Genomic DNA, 23,724 nt, shown 5'->3' with positions numbered 1-23,724 from the left:
CGTTTCACACTTGTCCTGCTACCGCGTCAGTGGCAGGGGAACACAGTTGGCAGAAGGTATGAGACATTTCACACTTTCACGGCGTCTTCCAAGCAGCACACGGCTGCCGTCCTGCCGCTGTGGGGAATCGGCAGCCCCCTACTGCCATGGCCGATTGCCGGCAACGGCAAACCGATGCGAACTATTGAGAAGGGGCTACAGGCCATTGTTGACGTTCACATCAGTCGGTAATTGACGTGTGTTGTTGTAGTCTCCAATGGGTTTGTGTTCCTTCTTGTGAAATTATACTTGTAGTTACCTGTTTCTATCATGATGAACATTAAAAATTTTTAGAAACCAAAACATTATTTAAAAAAGAAGCAAACCATATCCAGTTTAAAATGAACCAATTGGTGCCTTGAAGCAAAATTCAGATCGGTATACGTCGTTTTCAATGCGACAATTCCGTCCTTAGACACTTTTGACGACGATAAGGTAGTGAAATTCTAGCTTACAAATCGTGGCTGAAATTAAAAAATCGCGAAAAATCCAGAAGATGAAAGTATGACTGCTTATTCTAGCACATCCCATGAACACCATTGAGCTCATGGTAGCCACCGCCATACCCTACAGTCCTGTTACCGGGACTGCACAGGGACATTTTGCACATCCTCTCGCTGTCAGAGAACACTCTGAAACCACACCACTTGATTCATTCAATTTCTAAATTAAATATTTAAAGTTTTTTTCTCAGGCATCGATTTGTATTTACAAGGTTTGTTTGTTACGATAATATACACTCAAGCGCTAAAGAAACTGGTATAGACATGAGACTTCCTGGTAGATTAAAACTGTGTGCTAGACCAAGACTCGAACTCGGGACCTTTGCCTTTTGCGGGCACGTGCTCTACCAACTGAGCTACCCAAGCACGACTCACGACCCGTCCTCACAGCTTTAATTCTGCCAGTAACCCGTCTCCTACTTTCCAAACTTCACAGAAGCTCTCCTGCGAACCTCGCAGAACTAGCACTCCTTGGAGAAGGGATACTGCAGAGACATGGCATAGCCACAGCCTGGGGGATGTTTCCAGAATGAGATTTGCACTCTATCGTGGAGTGTGCACTGATATCCTTTCCTCCAGTAATGCTAGATCTGGAAGGTTCACAGAAGAGCTTCTGTGAAGTTTGGAAAGTAGGAGACGAGGTACTGGTAGAATTAAAGCTGTGAGGACGGGTTGTGAGTCGTACTTGGGTAGCTCAGTTGGTAGAGCACTTGCCCATGAAAGGCAAAGATCACGAGTTCGAGTCTTGGTCCGGCACACAGTTTTAATCTGCTAGGAAGTTTCATATCAGCCCACACTCCGCTGCAGAGTGAAAATCTCATTCTGGTACAGCCATGCGTATTCAGATACAGAGATACGTAAACAGACATAATATGGCACTGTGGTGGGCACGCCTATATAAGGCAACAAGTGTCTAGTGCAGTTGATAGATCGGTTACTGCTGCTACAATTGCAGCTGACCCAGATTTAAGCGAGTTTGAACGTGATGTTATAGTCGGCGAACAAGCAATGGGATACAGTATCTCCGAGGTAGCGGTGAGGTGGGAACTTTCCTGTACGACTATTCCACGAGTGCACTGTGAATAACAGGAATCCGGTGAAACACCAAATTCCGACATCGCTGTGGCCGGAAAAAGATCCTGCAAGAACAGGACCAACAACAACTGAAGAGAATCGTGCAACCCTTGAGCAAATTGCTACAAATTTCAATGCTGGCCCCCCAACAAGTGCCAGCGTGCGAACCATTCAACGAAACATCATTGATATCGGCTTTTGGAGCCGAAGATCCACTCATGAACCCTTGATGGCTGCACAACATGAAGCTTTACGTCTCGTCTGGGCCCGTCAACAGCGACGTTGGACTGTTGATGACTGAAAACATGTTGCCTGGTCGGACAAGTATTGTTTCAAATTGTATCGAAAGGATGGACACGTACAGATGGATCCCGCATGTCAGCAGGGGCTTGTTCATGCTGGTGGAGGCTCTGTAATGTGGGGCTTGTGCAGTTGGAGTGATATGGGACCCCAGATACGTCTAGATAAGACTCTGACAGGTGAACGTACGTAAGCATCTTGTCTGATCCCCTACATCCATTCATGTCCATTGTGCATTCCGCCGGACTTACGACACCCCCAACCTCCAGGAACATTCTTCTGAGTTTAAACACTTCCACTGGCCACCAAACTCCCCAGACACGAGCATTTCTGAGCATATCTGGAACTCCTTGCAGTGTGCTGTTCAGAAGAGATCTCTACCCCCCCTAACCCCTCCCCCCCCCCTGGTACTCTTACGGGTTTATGGACAGTCCTGTAGGATTCATGGCATCAGTTCCCTCCAGCACTACTTCAGACATTAGTCGAGTCCATGCCACGTCGTGTTGTCAGTCCTGTACGTTCGCGAGGGCCCTAGACTATGTTTGGCAGGTGTATCAGTTTCTTTGGCTCTTCAGTATATTTTAGTATGTACGTCTTTTGTTCTTCAGTATGTTTCAAACACGTAATACTATACAATGTATTAAAGTCCGTCGAAACAGGAACATAAATTACAACAAAATTTAAAAATGTATCATAATCCCCGATTGTGAGTGCCGACATCTGTATAGATTGGATACATTCTCTGAAGGAATTTGTTGTAGATTTGGATTGAATCTTTTATTCTTACATGCAGATCGTAAAATTTTACATACTCGTCCTAAAATAGTTAAAAAATTTGACACCATCTTTTCTCAAGTCCTCAAAAAGTAGCAAGAATGCCCCGACAGTCTATCTTCTCATATTGGTTTGACGAAGCCAATGCGTCGTATTGCTTCTTTTCTTCAGGCGTCTATCAAAGATCACCCACGCAGGTAATTTATTGCGACTCACCTGTTTAATTCTGTGTCAGACTTTAGGAAAGCGTGTACAAGTGGAAAAGTCTATAGTGATGTTGTCGCTACAGCCTGTGAGTTACTGTCAGCACAAGATACCGAGCCGTTTACACTCCAGTCGTTTCATTGCGAAAAGTGGGGTATCCAACAGCCATGAAGCGGCAATTGTGAAGCGACTCTAAGACCTAATCCATGATTGATATTTACGTTTAACTTTCCGCATAAAAAAGTTAAAACCTCAGATTTTGGATTCGCCTCTTTTTTGCAGTCGTTCTCCATCGATTGCAGGGAACTGTTAGGAAAAAATACTTCATCCTATTCCATCTTATAGTCTCATCTCGCGGCTGTACGTTAAAATGAGTCTCTTTTCGTTATCGGTCATATTTATTATGGTACTTTAAAGTTACGTAGTTCACTGCTCGTTGTTCGATAAATTTGCAGTGAATTATGGGTGCAAAATGCGATTGCTAATCTGAAGGAAGCAGAAATTCGCGGCCTGAAACTGTCGTCATTTTTCGAAATGCGCCGTCGAAACATCTCTAGGGGTCTTACGTAACATTAGTACCCATAAGAAGTTTTTTGAATCCCATTCCGTCTTATATTTTTAGGGTGTCAAGACGATCGTGCAACATGTCTGTTTAATTCTTTAATGTCTCTTGAGTGCACATTCAAAGAACATTTTACCATCAGTAGTTCTCCCCATTCACAATATGTGAACTGGACTGGAAGTGTGAAGGCGTGGCATACTAGTGGCAAGCGAATCACCTTCCGCTTCACTTTATGGTAATGTGGCTTGCTGTGTGTGAAGGTTTTTCTTGGAAACAATTGTCTATTAATTCTTTATTAAATTTATGTCACAGTTTGTGTAATTTATACTCGTGACTAGTTTCGAATGTACGTAGCCGCTCATTTACAAGTGCCTATCACACCAAAAATTACGCTTATATACTTAGGTAATCTCCACACAGTACATACTCATACAACAAACAGGGATTGATTTTGTTATATGCATGATACAAACAACACTTGAAACTGCAACAATGAAACAGTGCATCAAAAATTAGATTAATTATATAACATCCAATGACTTAAGCTAGAAAGAACATTCACCTAGCCCAAGCACAAAAATTGATGGCAGAAATATTTGGAGAAAAAGATATGAATGTTTCACAGGAGTACTGTGGTTAAGTGAAAGAAAAATTAGAGCAAGAATGGAGTAACTCTTAGACGCTTTTAATGTGTGTTTCTGGAGAAAATTGGAAGGTGTGAATAGAACAGATAAAATGAGGAATGAGTTCATGTTATGCAGAGTGAATGAGAAAAAACGCGTGAATAGGAAAAGACGCGTACTGAATGCAATTTAGAGGAGAAAAAGAAACTGGCTAGAACATTGGATAAGAAGAGGTTGCACAATGTAGAATACACTGGAACGAATGCTGACCCGGAAGAGGACTAGAGGTAGAAGAAATCAGCTACCTGTCAACGTTAAGATACAAGCACCATACACAACAACAAAGAAGATGGCGAAAAATTTGAAGGTCTGGAGAACGCAGAGCTTGCAGTAGTGGATCTGACTTATTGGCTTATCACATCATCATCTTTCATGTTGTCTACCACAAAAGTCAGTTACACAATCTCACCAGCACAACACCGTCGGTCGATAATGTCTAGATTCATTATAAGTACTTTTAAATTTTCTGACTGACATTAGGAGCAAATGCTGTGCCGGGGTCGGGGAGAGAGTATAGTCGGTCTGTTTGGGCGGGGTAGTTAACATTAATCGTTAAACATCAAATTACACGTGTCGAAATCTGGCATCATATTAATTTTACGCAGTTTACGAAAATGTGTGCATAGGTAGCCCCAACGCCTCAAATGCCACACAACAGCGCTGTGGAAACATGCTATTCCCTCTGTCATGCCAGGGAACTCGAATGGGCGCGGTACCTTACGTAAGCGACAATACAGCCATCTGGCGACTACTGCGTAAGGTACAAGTGCGTCTTTATTGGCTGAGTCCAAGGTTACGAGTGCTTTTCTGTCCGGCGTCGGAATAGTTTCTTGCACTGTCTAGGGAGTGTAGTGATAATCTGTCACAGCGTTACGCTTCTGATTTGAAATGACCGAATCAAAGATAGACCTTGATGCTCTGGGAAAGAATCAGCTGAAGAATGTTGCTACGGGGGAGGTAAGTCACGAAAGCCGTGCATTATGTTGTGCTGGGATTGTGCATGTAGTTTCGTACAAACTACGTGCAACCGCCGTTCGATAGAGCTGCTGTTGAATTTAAAACATACATGAGTTTTAGATCACGGTCGGATCTGAGCTCTGCGATTATGGCTATTATCAACTAGAGTAGCGTCCTATATAATGAGCCCGAGTTTTAGAATTGAATGGTGTGCGTTTAAGACTTCTGTCTAGTTTTAGCGGTAAGAAAGCAATAAATTTAACTCTCACCGATGACGACCTAGAAATGCACTTGACATTATTACTTACAAAGTTTTTAACAAAAGCGGCCCCCTCATGTGCCTAGTGTGTAACTCACAAAGCCTTTTTTTTTTTGAGATCCTCACTGTTGGTTTTCTTCTGTCAAGTCAATCCATCGAAATATATTTTTGGTTAGCTCTGGTGTTTTTTTTTATCTCTTATTATTATTTTTTTTAATGGTGGATTCCTTTGTTACATTTTGCAATCCGAATTTTATTGTGTTTAAGTTTTCCCGACTCATTAACGGGTCTACAGTTGTCATCCCAACCGAGTAGTGCTGGTACTGAAAACTTGAGATTCGGATAAGTTTTGGGAATGTTATGTTAGGTTTGTTTGATGCGTTTTGAAAAGTCGACCTGAAGGAAGACGTTTGCTTGCAATAAATAAAAGTACATTAAAAACTAGAATAGGAAATTTCCTTGGATATTTCTGCGACAGAATAGCTGTTGCAATAGCCCGAAGATGTATAATACCTGGACAGTATAGAAGCTGTAGCGAGAGATAAGACTGAACATAGTTTTCGGTTGTGTAATTCCTTCTCACGAACTTCGTGAGTCATGCAGTGTGGGTCAGACGAGATTCTTTGGAAGAGTAAAAGAAAACGTTATCTGGTAATACTTACATAACTTGAGAGATAATATCCTCTCGTAATGCTCCTGCTTTGGGCAGAGGCAGTGATAGAATCGTTTTGAAACAGGAAATTCTTCTGAGAAAACTACTTTTTTCTGACCCTGTTTTTACACAGTCGGATTCAGTTCACAGTTTCCGTAATTTACAAATGGATTGTTGTGCTTTAACAGAAGAACCTTTGATGTGCTTCACCAACAAAAAATTTATCACAAAGTTATTTTCCTTGTGCATATGACCCACAGTCCTTACGAAGTAGAGCAGTTGTATTGCTGTTACATTCCAGCCTTATTAATGCTAATATTAATTTTATAGTGATGTTTTTAACATTATTATTACAGAAAAGAATGTTAGTCATTATTAAAGTTTCACCTACCTAGTTATAATTGTATTCTAGTCATGTAGAAACAGAACTGAAGTATTAGCCCTCAACATTGAAGGAAGCATTAGAAACACCTGGTGGGCCATTTCTACCTGAAAAATGCTACCCACATTTAATGGACATTCATTTACTCATAAGGCACATAAAATACCAACCACAATTACATACATATGTTATGCATTTTGAAATACAGGCTGTGCTGCACAGTATGCAGCTGTATAGATGGGAGCAGCAAGCAGTAAAACCACAAATTTTCCCAAATATAAATTTGAGAAAGAATGTATGTTTCTGTGTACGTATTACCTTTACGTGCAGTTGGTTTTGTACTGCTGCAAATATGCGTTACATATTCTATACTAAAATATCTGGACTCTTTTTGTGTCATTGCCACCAAGCAATGAGCAGTCTTGATAGAACTGGCAAAGAAATGTATAATGAATTGCAATAAATACTGTTTAAAAATTTTATGTACATCACTTTCAGTTTTATGTGCATACCATTTGCTTGTAAGTCACAATTGTCAATAAATTTCTGATAAGTCTCATTCATCTCTGTGCGGTTTCAAAACCAGCAACAAATAGTAATTGTGGCATGCTGTGTGTGGTCGGAGAGTTCGTCTTTGTTCTGAAGAGGAAACTTGTACAATCTGTTCCTTTGCTTTGGTACCTCTGTCCTACATAACGACAACCCAAGGATGATTAAAAATGTAATGGTTGCTGATTTTATTTCCATTTACTCGTGTCAGAAATATGCCAAATGTATACAGTTAATAGATAGGTGACTACATGATAATTATAGTTGTGTGTGTTTAGATTACAAAAACTAGACAAAGGAATTAATCATATCTGCATTCCAATAACATTTCTTCAAAACTGAGCCGCACATATGGCAAGCAATAGATCTCGTGTGAGCATGAAAATTGCCAGAAAGGGCATTGACTCACACGAGTGACAGTGCGTTATCGACCACACTCACTCTCGCTGGCCTCCTAAGCGACGAGTCCTCGCAGCTAGCTGAAAGATGTTCATGTGGCTGTAGCAAGACTTCAACAGTAGAAGTCTTGCATTATCTGGATATACGTTTGAGGCTTTGATGTCTGGGGGATACTTTCCTTTCATTTCTGCCTAGTTTGAGGCTGTCGATGGCCAAACAATGGGTGATCTCCGTTGTTCCCAAACTTCAGTCATTCACGATCGACAGTGACTTCTCGATGAGTACTTGGAGGTGCACTGCCAGCGGGACAATATCACAAGAAGTTCACGGAAATAAACTACACCTCTAGCCTGGCAGAACGTGTTGAAGCTGTCACATATGCAAACATACTAAGTAAGAGTGGTGCAAGCATTAAAACCTATGAATTACACACATCATCACTACTCCGAATGGTTACTCTCGCCTGTTGCTGATAGTTATCTGGATCCAAATCTTTACTTTAACTTGGCCAAATCATGTTTTCACCTTAGTGTGTACATGAACTCTCAAAACATATGCAATTAGGCAACAGACAATCCCAGAGACCACTTTGAGTGGCTTCTGCGCAATTTGAAAGTAGGTGTTTGGTGTGCGGTTTCAGATTAACAGATTGTAGGCTCCATTTTCTTTAACACTATGAACTCTCAAGTGTATTAACGGAATTGTTGCAACCATTCATAGCACATCTAATGGAGGAAGAATGAGAGTACGTGTTTTTCCAGAAAGATTTTCAGTATCGATGTCATACATCCATGAAGCTTTTGGAGAAAAATGTGCAGGTTCAACAAGGTTATAGTCTCACAGGTTGCCTGATCTGTCTACATGTTTTTTATTTGTGGTGTAATTTAAAGGGTAAAGTAACAACCCACATAGAGCTGAAGAGTTGAAAACAAACATTTGCAATGTGATTGTGGAAATCGCACCAGATGAATTGACAAAAGTTTCCAGAAACGTGTTGAAATGTGCTGAGTTGTGTATAGAAATTTGTGATGATTATTCCAGTGTCTCCTCTGAACTATTGACCTATTGAATGTTCAATACATTGTGTTTAATAATAATAATTATTGTTGTTATTTTTTGTTATTATTTTTTAGTACTCTTTATTTTGTGTTTAAAATAAGAGTGAATTTTTTGTATGTTGTTTGTAAGACTCTGTAACTCTATTTTGGCCACTGTGTATCTTTTTTAAGGCTGCACCGTGTTGAGCTAGTCCAAGGTTGTCTGCGTAAATAAAATCTCTTGTGTTGTTTGAGAGTGGTTTGTGATTAGTGTAAGTATTGAATAATAATGGAGCCAGGCTTTGCTTCTTTGCGGCATTCCATTTTTCTGTATTCTCCATTTACTTAGTTGACATTGAAAGTTAAGAAAAAACTATAATTCTGCAGTAAGGTTGACTCAGTCTGGTAAGTTTGAGGTACATTGCGAGTGCAAACATCTTCTGTTAACAATTGATGGTAGTTCACTGTCATATGCAGTGCTGAGGTCAATGAAAGCTATCCCTGTGTTTTGTCGGTTTTCGGATCGATCCTCAGTGTGCCGAGTGATGTTAAGAACTTTCGTGGCAGCACTTTTGTTTGTTCTGAAGCCTGCCTGTGGTGGATTGTGGTGTCGATCAATAGCCTGGACGAGTCCGTTGAGTAGCACCCTTTTGGGAGTCTTATATAGGCGATGCAGCAGAGGTCTTGGCCTATAGTTCCTTCAGTCTTTAATGTCCTTTCCAGGCTTAACAACAGCAGTTACATTTTTTTAGGGATCTTGGAGACACTTAGGGATTTATTACAAAGCTATATCACTTATTCATTTGTTGAACTTCGAAATTTCTTTCTATGTTCAAGATGAATACCATCCAAACCAGCAGATATTCCTAATTTGCAATAGACTATTTCATTTTCTGATTAAGTTTTTATTTTTTTATTTTTATTTGAAGGTATCTTCCACGTAAATTGCCTGGTTTTGGCTTCTTGTTCAGTTTTGCCATTCATAGGAAATTGATGAGCAATCTGATTGGCAGTTGCATCTTAGTGGGTATTACTCATAGTTGGATCTCTATTGATCTTCATTTCCAGGCCTTTTGACTGCTCCAGTTCTTCCATCCTTGCTCTTGCTCTCTCTCTCTCTCTCTCTCTCTCTCTCTCTCTCTCTCTCTCTCTCTCTCTCTCTCTTTTCTCTCCCCCCCCCCCCCAGCCCCCCCACCCCCACCCTTTCTGTTTGACAAGGCTGTAACAGAACACCCACTGAGTTCTGTTTGAATGGATGGTAGTAATTTTGTAGTTGCAAGATCACATTTGAATTGATACCCTCAATGGAGTTTGTGCGATATCTGCAGGGAATAGAATTACTGAAATTGTTCTTAAGTCTCTGTGAACTGGTCATATGCTTCTCGAGTGGGTTTGATATTTTGGAGCAAGACATTCAGCAAAGAAAAGAAATTTGGGCAATCTGATTTTGTGAAGTTATATCAAAGGTGAAAGGGAACACACTGTGGTCGGATTGCTGAATGAAACTGACACAGGATTGGTCTTTGTTGAGATTTACGAATAGGACTGCGTAATATTTTAGTGCGTTGTTGTATTATGCTAAGAAAGAGGAAAAATTGGGTGTGGATTATATCCTGTTTGCAGGTGGCTGCTGTTGAAGTAAGTTGACAGTCTACTGTCACGAATAAGAGATAGTTCACTGGAATCTGTCCATTGTTGCAGCAGTTCACCATTATTCTCTGCATTCATACCCCATTCAGTTAAAATCTCCTGTCACAAAGTTGAATTTTTGATTCCTCAACTTCACTGGTCCACTGAAGGAGAAAATGGGGTTTAGCTGCTTGTAGACTGACATAACTATTTTGTGGAAAAGTTTGATTGTTAAAATTTGTCTTATTTTCCGATGTAAATGCTGTTAACAAGATGAGTTTGAGGTTTTGTGAATATGGCACTTCCATATTAGTCGAGAGATATTTCAGCCAAGAGTTGCAGGCCTCGGCTTCCGGTCGGTGTGTCAGTAGGTTTGTCGGACGCACGCAGCATCGAGATTGTGTTCTCTTCACTGTCTGCTCGGCAACCCGTCTTTACTGGACGAGGTGCCTTCGGTACGAAAGGTGACAACTGTAAATTTGGGCACCGTGGATCGGAAGACTCGATCGATAGGTTTGTGCACTGTCCGAGGAGCACAGTCAGTCGGGCTGTTTGTACTGATTTGTCTGGAGAATTAGTGTATTGTGGCTGTAGGGTAGCTGGTTTCTTCTGTGCTCCCAGTGGCTGCTGATAACAGAAACTTAGTAATTAAGGCTCCAGCTCAACCTTAACAGTCCAAGCTGAGATGGTAACTGAGCAGGCATGCAATTGATTCGCACCAGTTTAGAGTTTAAATCTCGTAGAGGCGTACATTATTTGGTTACAAACAACTGACGTGACACTTTATTACTTGAAGCAGACATAACACCTGTGCAATAAGTGAAATGGTGTATAAAATTTCTTGGGGTGAAACTGAATAGTAACAAACAATGGAGTGAACTCGTACAGTATATGATCCAGAGGATCTGGCTGTCCCTGTGTAATACAGAATTGCGTACGCGAGGTCACAAGATGCAGACCTGCCAGTGTAAAAGGAGGAGGGGGGGGGCTGTTACTGTGTTGTCAGTAGAGAAGCAGGAAAGCAGGATAGGCCATTGAGGACAGCTGAGTGACTTGAAACATAGACTAGTCATCTGATTTCACTGGAGTACAAAATCCTTCAGGAACGTTCAGCCTTCCTAAACCTGTCAGTCTTCTGTCGATTATGTGGCAGCGGAGTGGAAACGTGAAAGAACGACTGCAGCTAATAAGATATTGTGCAGACCTCGTATTCCGACAGGAGGGAACCGTCAAGCCTTACGGAGGGCGGTTGTAAAAGAATGCACGAAATCAGTGGAAGGAATCACTCGTGTGTTTGAGTGCTACCGCCACCCAGGCAGAGTTTAAAAGAACGGGCAAGCGGCATCTCGTAAGCCACACATTTCTATTGTCGGTGCTAAGACACATTTGGGTTGGTGTATAGAGTAATGCTACTGGACAGTGGACGGATGGAAATGAGTGATTCGGGGTGACAGATTACACTACCGTGTGGCAATATGATGGAAGGGCTTGCGTATGGCGGATGTGTGGAGAAAGTTACCTGCCACTGTGTGTAGTGCCAGTAGTGAAGGACAGAGGAGGCAGTTTACGGTATGGTTTTTTTGTGATTAGGGTGTGGTCTCCGTATTGTCCACAAGAAACTCTTTAAGTTCAGAAGGATACGAGTACATTCACAATATTGTGTACTGCATGCACTAGCATGAGAATGCACCAAATCATAAAGCAGCAGTTACGAGGCAGTGGTGTGTGGACAGTAGCATTCCTGCAACGGACTGGCTTGCACTGAGTCCCGACCTGAACCAAACGGAATACCTCCGGAACGATTTCGAACATTAACTTCACTCCGGACTGCAGCATCCGACATATGTACCTAGTCTCGTTTTGGCTGCCGAGAGAGAATGGGCTGCCATTCCTCCACAAACATTCAGATACCTCGTCGAAAATGTACCCGGCAGATCTCGGGCTGTCATAAAGGAGAAGGGTGGAGATGAAATGCAGATCTGTTCAGCACGTTTTGCTCTGAATTCTATTTATGTGGATACAAAACAGAAGCATTGGCCTCATTTTCGTAGTTTCACATAGTCATCTTGTCAAAATATAGTCCGGAGAGTGCACTTAATTTTAAATTTTTATTCAGATGTAAGAACACTGTGTAAAGAAGGTAATTGCGCATCTTGGACAGGCCTCTTTGTAATACTCACTTTCAATTCCAGTAGATTTACAACTTATGGGATTTTGTTGCTGACAGTAAAAATGTGTACCAACTTAATTGTGATTTACAGTATTAAAGAAAAAATGCAGAAACTGTTTATAGACTTTGATCCCCTTGTCTGAAGTGTACTGTGATGCATTCCTTCAGTGAGCATCTAACATAAAGTGAGAGTTTGCAAATTAAAACATATACAAAAAGACATTAAAAATATAAATCATTGGTTGCTTCTGCAAATTTGCCATTTATCTAAATTTGATGATTCTAGGGCTCTGTAGCAGTGTTTGTTGAAAAAGTGTATAGTGTATTGTAAACAGATGTCTGTTATTACAGATGTATGTAACTATTTTCTTTCAAAACTTCCTGTATGGTTAAGTAAATGGAGGGTTGCTGTAAATTATTCAATGAACTGGGGATGGAGCCCGACCAACAGGGAATTTCGTGCATTGAGTGAAAATAATAGTGCATTGAGAATGGCTAGCTTCTAGCCGAAATCTAGATCTGCACAATAAAATTTAAAAAGGAAGACTTACCACTGCAATCCATAATTTACAAGTCAATATAAGTCGCTGAGTGCAACAGCTTTCTGAATGGATGAATTATTCATTTGTTTTCGAAGTTCTCTATATTTCCAAAGTATTATATGTGCAAATATGATTGATGCACGAATAGAATTGTAAACTCGGAGATTGCATCGTGCGTATCAGTTGGCGATAAGTCCAGTGCCTCGACAAAATGTCAAAGTGAAAAGAGTTTTACGTACTAGACTACACAACAGGAATATTTTGCCTTCCAGCTGATATTCTGCAAGGAACCAAGGCCCCCCCCCCCCCCTCTTTTAAGTGTTTTTCACCGCAGTTTGAGAGTGTGGGGCACTGAGAATCTTCATGAAATTGTGGTGCACAAATGAGATTTGCTGCCAAAATTAGAATAATACACGCAAATGGCTGCATTCGATGGAAATAAAATGAGATTACTTGACAGCAGAAAAACTTTTTTGTCACTAAGCCAGAAGGAAGTAGTATTAACAGGTCTCTGCTATTGGAATAGATGGTGTGTATAGTGTGCTGTGTGGTCTGCTTCTATCAGTGAACTGACTTCAATTTAGATGATTGTAAGGCAGATGTTTGAGGTATGTTGGTCTGGTCTGAAACACAAGTTGTCTGATTTTTACTATTTTTATCATCATTTATTGTAACTTTTATACAAGGTATGGCACTATATCTGGCTTCAGAAGAGTGGGTTTTACCCTAAGCGGCCAGCTCAGCATCTGTGGCTGCCGCAAATGAGATTCTGCTGTCAACATGCTGCATCACTCTGGCTCTTGACATGAAACAGAAAAATGTTTCTTATAATTTTGTAATACACAAATAAAACCTTTTTGATACATAAAAATTCAGTTTAAGATATATTAAACTACTGCTGTGTCTCCACACCAGCAATTGCTGAGGTAGGAAGTAGAATACTTTGAAAGCTGTAGTATCTTGTCACATTACAAAGGTTGCAGTTTATAAAAGACATCATATTTACACCAGTGACTGTAACACTTTTTTTTTTATTTCACAATTGCAATTTCGGATTTAGGCCATTATCAAGTGAAGATGTCTACATGTACATATACATGACTACTCTGCAATTCACATTTAAGTGCTTGGCAGAGGGTTCATTGAACCACAATCGTACTCTCTCTCTACCATTCCACTCCTGAACAGCGCGCGGGAAAAATGAACACCTAAACCTTTCTGTTCGAGCTCTGACTTCTCTTATTTTATTTTGATGATCATTCCTACCTATGTAGGTTGGGCTCAACAAAATATTTTCGCATTCAGAAGAGAAAGATGCTGACTGAAATTTCGTAAATAGATCTCGCCCCGACGAAAGACGTCTTTGCTTTAATGACTTCCGTCCCAACTCGCGTATCATATCTGCCACACTCTCTCCCCTATTACGTGATGATACAAAACGAGCTGCCCTTTTTTTGCACCCTTTCGATGTCCTCCGTCAATCCCACCTGATAAGGATCCCACACCGCGCAGCAATATTCTAACAGAGGACGAACGAGTGTAGTGTAAGCTGTCTCTTTAGTGGACTTGTTGCATCTTCTAAGTGTCCTGCCAATGAAACGCAACCTTCGGCTCGCCTTCCCCACAATATTATCTATGTGGTCTTTCCAACTGAAGTTGTTCGTAATTTTAACACCCAGGTACTTAGTTGAATTGACAGCCTTGAGAATTGTACTATTTATCGAGTAATCAAATTCCAACGGATTTCTTTTGGAACTCATGTGGATCACCTCACACTTTTCGTTATTTAGTGTCAATTGCCACCTGCCACACCATACAGCAATCTTTTCTAAATCGCTTTGCAACTGATACTGGTCTTCAGATGACCTTACTAGACGGTAAATTACAGCATCATCTGCGAACAACCTAAGAGAACTGATCAGATTGTCACCCAGGTCATTTATATAGATCAGGAACAGCAGAGGTCCCAGGACGCTTCCCTGGGGAACACCTGATATCACTTCAGTTTTACTCGATGATTTGCCATCTATTACTACGAACTGCGACCTTCCTGACAGGAAATCACGAATCCAGTCGCACAACTGAGACGATACCCCATAGGCCCGCAGCTTGATTAGAACTCGCTCGTGAGGAACGGTCTCAAAAGCTTTCTGGAAATCCAGAAATACGGAATCAACCTGAGATCCCCTGTCGATAGCGGCCATTACTTCGTGCGAATAAAGAGCTAGCTGCGTTGCACAAGAACGATGTTTTCTGAAACCGTGCTGATTACGTCACAATAGATCGTTCCCTTCAAGGTGACTCATAATGTTTAAATACAGTATATGCTCCAAAACCCTACTGCAAACCGACGTCAATGATATAGGTCTGTAGTTCGATGGATTACTCCTACTACCCTTCTTAAACACTGGTGCGACCTGCGCAATTTTCCAATCTGTAGGTACAAATCTATCAGTGAGCGAGCGGTTGTATATAATTGCTAAATAGGGAGCTATTGTATCAGCGTAATCTGAAAGGAACCTAATCAGTATACAATCTGGACCTGAAGACTTGCCCGTATCAAGCGATTTGAGTTGCTTCGCGACCCCTAAGGTATTTACTTCTAAGACTCGTGCTAGCAGCTGTTCATGTTTCAAATTCTGGAATATTCCATTCGTCTTCCCTGGTGAAGGAATTTCGGAAAACTGCGTTCAATAACTCCGCTTTAGCGGCACAGTCTCGGTAACAGTACCATCGGCACTGCGCAGCGAAGGTATTGACTGCATCTTGCCGCTTGTGTACTTTACATATTAGGCCATTTTAGGCTGACATGGCCTAATAGCCATAACATCTTCACTTGATAATGACCTAAGGCAGAAACTACAGTCGCAAAATAAAGAAAGTGCTACAGTTGCTGGCATAAATATGATGTCTTTTATAAAGTTCTACATGACTGAACAAAAAGTTAGTTAAAAGGTTGCAGTGTTGCTTGTGGTTTTGTTCACTGGCTCATCTGTGCCAGACTTCCAAATAGTATGAGGAAACCTCACATATCGCCATTTATTTTGTTAGACAGTGGTAATATTCCCTTTCTTTACATTTAAAATTATTTTTCTCTTTAATTGCAGATTCTTCAAATGATTTGATGTAAAAACAGGAGACTATTTCGAGATTAGCAATAGTTATTTATAAAACTTAAGTTTTCTATTATTAAGCCAGAGACAATAATCAATCGTCAATATTGTAGTTATTGGTTGTTTTCTCTTAATTCTGTAATTATATTTTTTGATTGCTTTTTTCTCCTCAATAATTAACGATAATTTTATACTCGGAGTTGTAACATCTCATAAGTCACACGGCTCTGTTTCAAATTAATGCATTTGTAAATATATTGGAAATTATTTGTAACGCTAAGATAGGGTCGGGCGACTCTGCCCGCAACATCACTTTGGCGGGCGTATGCCTGAGCTAATTCTGTCAGAGACAGCAAAGGACTTGGAAGAGCAGTTGAACAAAATGGATAGTGTCTTGAAAGGAGGGTATAAGATGAACATCAACGAAAGCAAAACGAGGATAATGGAATGAAGTCGAATTAAGTCGGGTGATACTGAGGGAATTAGATTAGGAAATGAGACACTTAAAGTAGTAAAGGAGTTTCGCTATTTGGGGAGCAAAATAACTGGTGATTGTCAAAGTAGAGAGGATATAAAATGTAGACTGGCAATGGCAAGGAAAGCGTTTCTGAAGAAGAGAAATTTGTTAACATCAACTATAGATTTAAGTGTCAGGAAGGTGTTTCTGAAAGTATTTGTATGGAGTGTAGCCATGTATGGAAGTGAAATATGGACGATAAATAGTTTAGACAAGGAAATAGAAGCTTCGAAGTGTGGTGCTACAGAAGAATGCTGAAGATTAGATGGGTAGATCACATAACTAATGAGGAGGTATTGAACAGAATTGGGGAGAAGAGGAGCTTGTGGCACAACTTGACTAAGGGATCGGTTGGTAGGACATGTTCTGAGGCATCAAGGGATCACCAATTTAGTATTGGAGGGAAGCGTGGAGGGTAAAAATCGTAGAGGGAGACCGAGAGATGAATACACTAAGCAGATTCAGAAGGATGTAGGCTGCAGTAGGTACTGGGAGATGAAGAAGCTTGCACAGAATAGAGTAGCATGGAGAGCTGCATCAAACCAGTCTCAGTACTGAAGACGACGACAACAACAACAACAACCACAACAACAACCACAACAACAACAACAACAACAACAACAACAACAATGCCTGAGCTGTGCCGTGCTGTTCCAGGTGGTGGAGATGTCGTCGCTGTGGGCGACCCAGCCCCTCGTCGCAATCTTCTTTCGTCGCTGGGGGTGCATCTTCTGCCGGCTGTGGGCGAAAGAGGTCAGCAAGATTGCACCCCAACTCCAGAAGAATGGCGTGCGCCTCATCGGGGTAGGTGTCGAGGACATCGGCGTGCAAGAATTCAGTGACGGGAAATTCTTTGACGGAGGTGAGTGCCCGGACACAGCTGTTTTATCTCAGCCAGCTGGTCATTTGCCGCACGCATTTTTCCCCGATAACTACAGCTTTGCGGTCACTGTATGTCCTTGTGAATTCCGCGTGCACTTTGCCTAGTTGACTTGCTTCGGATGTTGTCTGGACGATGTTAAGAGTTACTCCACTTAAAAATGTTCCTCAAATAATGGTGTGCGCAGAATTTGCACGGCTACCATCTGATCGTATTTTCATCAGTTTTCCTGCATAGTCTGAGCCCAGGTAAAATTTGGTTCTCCGTCACTGAATTCACTGGCTGTGGGTGTTTTACAAATGACAAATCTTAATGTTTCAAGCAGCACCTCAAAAGAATGGAGCTGCATCCGTGCAATTTGATTACGGTGTCAGTCTTCACCTACATATTCACCCTTAGATGCAAAATGTGTCGACGGCAGTGGACGACTCTGTGGAGACCGCAGTTGTGGAGGTCTGCTATTTGGCCGTTCAGGGAGTGTTGCACCTCAAAAATCGATACACCACCTTTCTGGAAGTACCTGCTTCGCAACGGTTTTGTTGTCCGAGAAAAGTCCCTGGGTATTGTATTGGTGTAATATGTGGGCAAATTTGACAGTGCAGAGGCAGCGCGTGTGACTGTGTCCTGTGCAGAATGAGCTGGAGCGTCGTCGTGGGTCCCTTGCGAACATAATGTGTTAGCACCACAACGAGGTGGTCCTAAGAATACTCAGCGTCACCTTGCCCGATGACAACTGATCCTTTGCCCCTTTTGGCCGCGATGAATCCACAAGTTTCCATAAACTGAATTGCATAGATAATGTTGTCAGGAAGGAGAACACTTAAAATCTGCAACAGGTCTACTAGAGAGACTGCGTACACCCTGCTTGTCTGGCGTCTGCTAGAGTATTGCTTGTTCTACAGACCTGTTACCAGTTAGGATTGTCAGAGGGCACCAAAATAGTTCAAAGAAGGGCACCTTGTTTTGTATTATCGCAAAATACGGGAGTGTGTGCCACAGTTGGGGTGTGTTGGGGTGACAGTCATTAAAACGAGGGTGTAATTCATTGCAATGAGTTCTTTTGACGAGTTTTCAATCACCAGCTTTCTCCTCGGAATACAAAAATAGTTTTTTGCCGCTCACCAACATACGGAGAAACGATTGCCATACTGAAGTAAGGGAAATTGAAGCTTATACAGAAAGATTTAAGTGTTAGTTTTTCCTGGTCACTGTTAGTGTGTGTGGAACAGTAGAGAAATATCTCGAATGTGGTTCGATGAACCCTCTGCCGGTCACGTAAGTGTGAATTGCAAAACACTCGCGTAGATTCAGATATTGAGAGAAATAATTCCTGGACAGACAAAATAGACCTCTGCAATAGAGTTCTGTGGATAATCCGTCATTCCATAATGTTTCACATTTAATGGAGACTATGTAGAAGACTAACACTGCAGCGAAATTTTGTAGCGGCATCTCTATTTGTATCGAGGTCATAATTACACAGGATGTATACACCTCAGGACAACCCAGGAAATCGGGGAGGAAAAGCGAGAATTTTTTTTCATCAGGTAAAAACATGAGAATTTTTTAAATTTCCAGCACCCTCTACAGGAGAGTAATACTGCAGCAGTAAAATCTGCTTTCAATGAGAATGACATTACTGTTTACATTTCTGACAGGTTGTGGGAAAATGGTGGTATGAGAAGCGTTACTTTGAAAGTAAATTTCTGTTTACGCAATGTTCATGTGAGAATGTGTGATGAAGTTGTTAAATCACAGAGCTTAACACTTTAAGGACCAGGTGCTTGGAAAAATTTTGGGCTGGGAACTTATTTATTTGCGTAGTTCCACACCATCGCAGTATTACTGATTTTACTAAGCAATTATCCTCTTGCAACCTAATTCTAGTTACATGTTGCCTATCTAACGGGTTCCAGGGGCAAAAAAAAGGTCTTGCATTAAAAGTTTTGACACAATAAGATGAGTAATGCAGGTAGAAACTATCGGTTTGTCTTGACGCAATGTAACAGACGGCACACGAATTGCTGGACTATATTCATTCAGTATTTGAGAACTTGAAACATTTTCATACCTATACTATCTCACTGACACCTCACAAAACGACGAAAGGGGAACGTTAACGACTCGAATTATTGACGTGCAGTCAAACTTTGGCATCGGGCACGACATTTTATTACTTCTTTACTATAGACTCCATTCACTTTACACAGTTAAGGAGACACGATGCTGTAACCAGTGAAAATGTAGCTTTTGTTTAAAATGGAGCACACGTTACACAGACTATATTCGTGCATTGTGAATAATGAGAGCATTTAGCAACTCCCAGGGAACTTGAAGCGTAATTTCAGACCTTCCTAAACATTTTTCTCACTTACATGCTTAGTCATATATTTAACACATTAACTAAGTCTCACAATAATCGGGCGTTTGGAGCTGTTTTATACACGGGAGTTCAATTCAAGGTATCGCGGATTTGCTGCTTAGTAAGAGGAAACCTCTTATATCGGAGCATAGAATGTGCACATTATCTTCAATAAGGGCACTGGTAACAAAGCGTTTGATTACCCTTAAAACCAACCTCGTCACAGTCAGAACTGATGTCATTCAGTCCTAAAGAAACACAATATCTGGTGAGACTTCACTGCATTTTTCTCTCTTTCACTCTTAATCATAGATTGGTTGTGTGTGTGTGTGTGTGTGTGTGTGTGTGTGTGTGTGTGTGTGTGTGTGTGTGTGTGCGTGTACAAAAGACGAATGTCAGTATCGTGGGTTCAGTGTGCTAAGATTTATTTGTATTTAATCTTTTCGTTCCAGAGCTTTTTGTTGATGTCGAGAAGAAAACCTACAAGTTCCTGTCATTCAAGAGGTTCTCCATGTTCAGTGTCCTGGCCGCACTGTTCACGAGTGAATCCAGAGCTGCTATTGCAAAGGTAAGAGATAGTGTGTTGAGATAGGATTACATTTGTTTGTAGTTGAAGTGCTTATGGAGATTCGGTTATCGGAAGAGGCATCGCTTGACAGTTCAGATTCCACCTGCTGGTACATTTCAGTTTTGAAGTTCTGCAACACTGTTTGCCTTTAAAGTTGTACCGTGGCATCTGAAACTGCTCGCGCCTTTGCCGGAAGCTAAATGTCACTCGGTCATCTTCCACAAATGTGCTGAGCCGTCCACAGCTCGTGGTCGTGCGGTAGCATTCTCGCTTCCCACGCCCGGGTTCGATTCCCGGCGGGGTCAGGGATTTTCTCTGCCTCAAAAGTTTTCACATATGTACAGAGAGATGTAAACTTTTGAAATTATGTTCTAAATTATATGAGGATGCAGAATGACTGGCATTATTTATATTTCTGAATTTAAATACCGTCGATTGTAATGTACCACCCAAATATTGAATAACATCTCCGAATAAACAAAATCTTGTTACTAACTCTGTAGTGGATGTGTAAATGACAAAGCTTGTGCCGGCACGACATCGTTATTGCCAGTCACAATTTTTTGTTGTAAACTGGTTCTGAAGTCAACAGTTTAGGTGATGTAAATGAGACACTATTTCTGCTGATTAATTCCGCCAGCTGAGGAACCAGTCGTCAGTCCTCTGTAGGTCGTCTTGCATTTTGTTGTTTTCTCATACTGCAGCATGCCTTTGGAAAACATCGTCTACAAACAGCCTTGCAAAGCTTCAGACAGTCTCGTTATAGGTACTTAGATCTTTTAGCAGTTACGTGGTGTTTCTTTCTTTTAGCAGTTATGTGGTGTTCACTAATTTTTTATATTTATTAGCCATGTATGTATGTTTGTATGTATTGAACTGGGGACCTAGAAATGGAGAGGCTCCGTTTCTGTCATAGCCCTGAGTGGTACACAACCCTACACCAGTCCACTCACCCCACTGCTGCCTTACATCGAGCCTAGTGTTCTGCATTTCGGTCCCCCGTGCCCCCCCCCCTCCCCCTCCCAATGGAATGTCTTATTCCAGACGAGTGTAACCCCAATAATTGCGTGGTAAAGTAATTACGGTGTGCGCGTGCGTAGAGACAGTGTTCGTGCAGCAATTGCTGACGTAGTGTAACTGGGCTGGAATAAGGGGAACCAGCCTGCATTCACAGAGGCAGATGGAAAACCATCCACAGGCTGGCCAGCACACTGTCGTCTGCAGTGTGTCTATTACACTAACGGATCTGTCGCAAAGTGTTGGCTGGGCAGAAACTTCGTCACGGGGCCAAACAGATGAAGGTCCGACAGTGTGCTGTCTGGACTGTATGGTGGATTCTGGAACACCTCCCACACAAATTTGGCAGTTTTCTCACAAACAGGAGCAGCAACGTACGGGGCGAGCATTATCACGAAGTAGTTCGACACTCTCAGCACTAGTGTTGTCGTGCTCGCCACAAAAGGTACGATGCAGCTTAACCGAAGTTGTAACGCAGGCTGCAGCATTCACAGTGGTCCCGTGTTCAGCAAAGTCCACCAGTGATCTATCATACATATCCCAGAACACAGTTACAAGCACTTTCCTAGCTGTAGAGGGCAAAAACTGTAGAGGAAGGTGGAGATTGAAATACATCTAATAAATAACTGAGGACTTGGGGTGTAGGTGCTACTTCTGGCAATAAGTGTAGTTGCGGTACTGAGACAGATGCTTTTCGGAAATAGAGAACCACTGCATCTACCTGGTTGCCTCGATCCAAAGCTTTCAATATGTCACGTGAGAAAAGTGCGAGTTGGTTTTCACACGATCAGTGTTTTCAGAATCTGTGGCGGTTGGCATTGACGAGGTCATTCTATTTGAGATAGTGTATTATTTGTGAGCTCAGAAAGTGTTCAAAGATTCTACAACAAATTGAAGTAGATGATATTGGATGGTAGTTTTGTGGATCGCTTCTACTGCCCTTCTTGTAGACGGGTGTGAGGAGAATCGAGAAGTATTTTCGGTCGGTGTTTTTTGTGGCAGCCGTGTTGCAGTTAGGCGAGAGATGAAATAAGGGCATCTGTGGCTGGCATTTTTAGGCTGCTGGTGCTGACATCCAGGTAATAAAAAGAAATCACTGGATATGCCCGTCTGAATTTTAAATGTTCTTCTACAGCCCCATATTTTGTAAGGTTGTATTCACTTCTTGTCTGAACTATTTGTCTGTTTCACTTCCGCAGAAGACGACTGTTGACAAGTATCTTATGAAAAGACTTCATAACACTTAATTTGTTAACACTTAAGACAAATTTGCTGTATTTTGGGAAATGAATTTTTTGCTATTGCCCGTCTTTATATCTTGTCTACTGAAGCTATCATCAGTCATTTTGCGAACAAAGTGTGTGTCTTTCTTTTAGTCTCTCATTTCCCAGTCTAATCCCCTTGATACCACCTAACCTAATTTCAGTACACTCAGTTACCCCTGTGTTGCTTTCTTTGATATATTCATCTTATAACTGTGCGGTCCGCTTTCAGTGCTAGTTGTAAATAATCTTTCACTCCCTGTATTTTGTCCTAGCCACCTTTAGATTGTAGTGTTTCCTTTTTTTCGGGGTTCTGCCGTGAAAAATATAAAATAGAAAATCTGATTGGGTTTTGAATTTTGGTGGTTTCAGTTACGGATAAGGCGGACTTCGTATTATTGATTGAGATCGTGCTGTAATTTGACCGTGCATGGCAGACCAGGTCGGCAACACTACAAAAAGCGACTGTACGGAAATAGCATCAGAAACTAATTGAAATTTACCTTATAATCTTGTTAGATACGCAGAATTAATTACAATATAGTCTTCATGGCTGTCCTCCTAATTTCTCTTGTAGGACGACCCATCTTTCACTTTTCTCCGTCTGTTGAAAACTTCAAGTTGTCACTGTCATGATCAATTTACAAATTTGGCAATAACCACCTCGAGTCACTATTGAAACAAACTCCCTTTGTAATATAATTTTAATTTCCACCCAAAAGCACATTCAACACAGTGCCGAATAATACACGTCTTTCGTATGAAGACAAGAGAGAGAGTGTGTAATCAATTAGTTGTTAAAAACAAAAACCTACGCAAAAGTAAAAAGACGAACAAAATTATTTATAAAAATCGGTCGCTGCCGCAGCGCTCTTCTGTGTGCGCGATCGTAAATTATATCTTTGTATTTGAGGAGGCGCAGTAGTCAAAGTACCATTACAAGGTCCCAAAGAGTATATTTTAGTCAGTAATGTTGATACCTTTTTTGAAATCTGTTCACTCTTGCTCAGTTATCATTGTGCAATTGCTGTACCGAATACGCGAATTCAATTACTCGTACTGCCAAGGATTTTTCCTCGGCCGGAGGACTGGAATAAGGTGCATTCAGCTTCGTGATACTAATTGGGCAGTTACTCGCTGGAGAACTAGTGGCTCAGAGGATGAGAAAACTGACAGTGACCACAGGAGTGGTGTATTTACTTCGCAGACCTCCACACTACACCCGGTGACTCCACCAGCAGGGGAAAACACGGCTATCTGTGAATCGGCCCTTTGGGCCCAGAACGTGGA

General features: G+C 41.4%; 1 protein-coding gene across 1 annotated transcript in view; it reads left to right on the top strand.

Moving 5' to 3' along the window:
- The first annotated feature begins 4,900 nt into the window (after window positions 1-4,900).
- The window catches only part of LOC124553589 (prostamide/prostaglandin F synthase-like), a 40,162-nt gene continuing 21,338 nt past the window's right edge, over window positions 4,901-23,724 (top strand). Inside the window, exons 1-3 of the mRNA XM_047127443.1 lie at window positions 4,901-5,096; window positions 17,003-17,207; window positions 20,040-20,155. Of these exons, the coding sequence (XP_046983399.1) occupies window positions 5,028-5,096; window positions 17,003-17,207; window positions 20,040-20,155 (390 nt within the window). The 5' untranslated portion in view covers window positions 4,901-5,027. The remainder of the gene's footprint in view (window positions 5,097-17,002; window positions 17,208-20,039; window positions 20,156-23,724) is intronic.

This window comes from Schistocerca americana, chromosome 11, assembly GCF_021461395.2.
Source record: "Schistocerca americana isolate TAMUIC-IGC-003095 chromosome 11, iqSchAmer2.1, whole genome shotgun sequence".
Lineage (NCBI taxonomy): Eukaryota > Metazoa > Arthropoda > Insecta > Orthoptera > Acrididae > Schistocerca > Schistocerca americana.
Note: the sequence above shows the minus strand (reverse complement) of the source record. Positions and strands in the feature narration are given on the sequence as shown.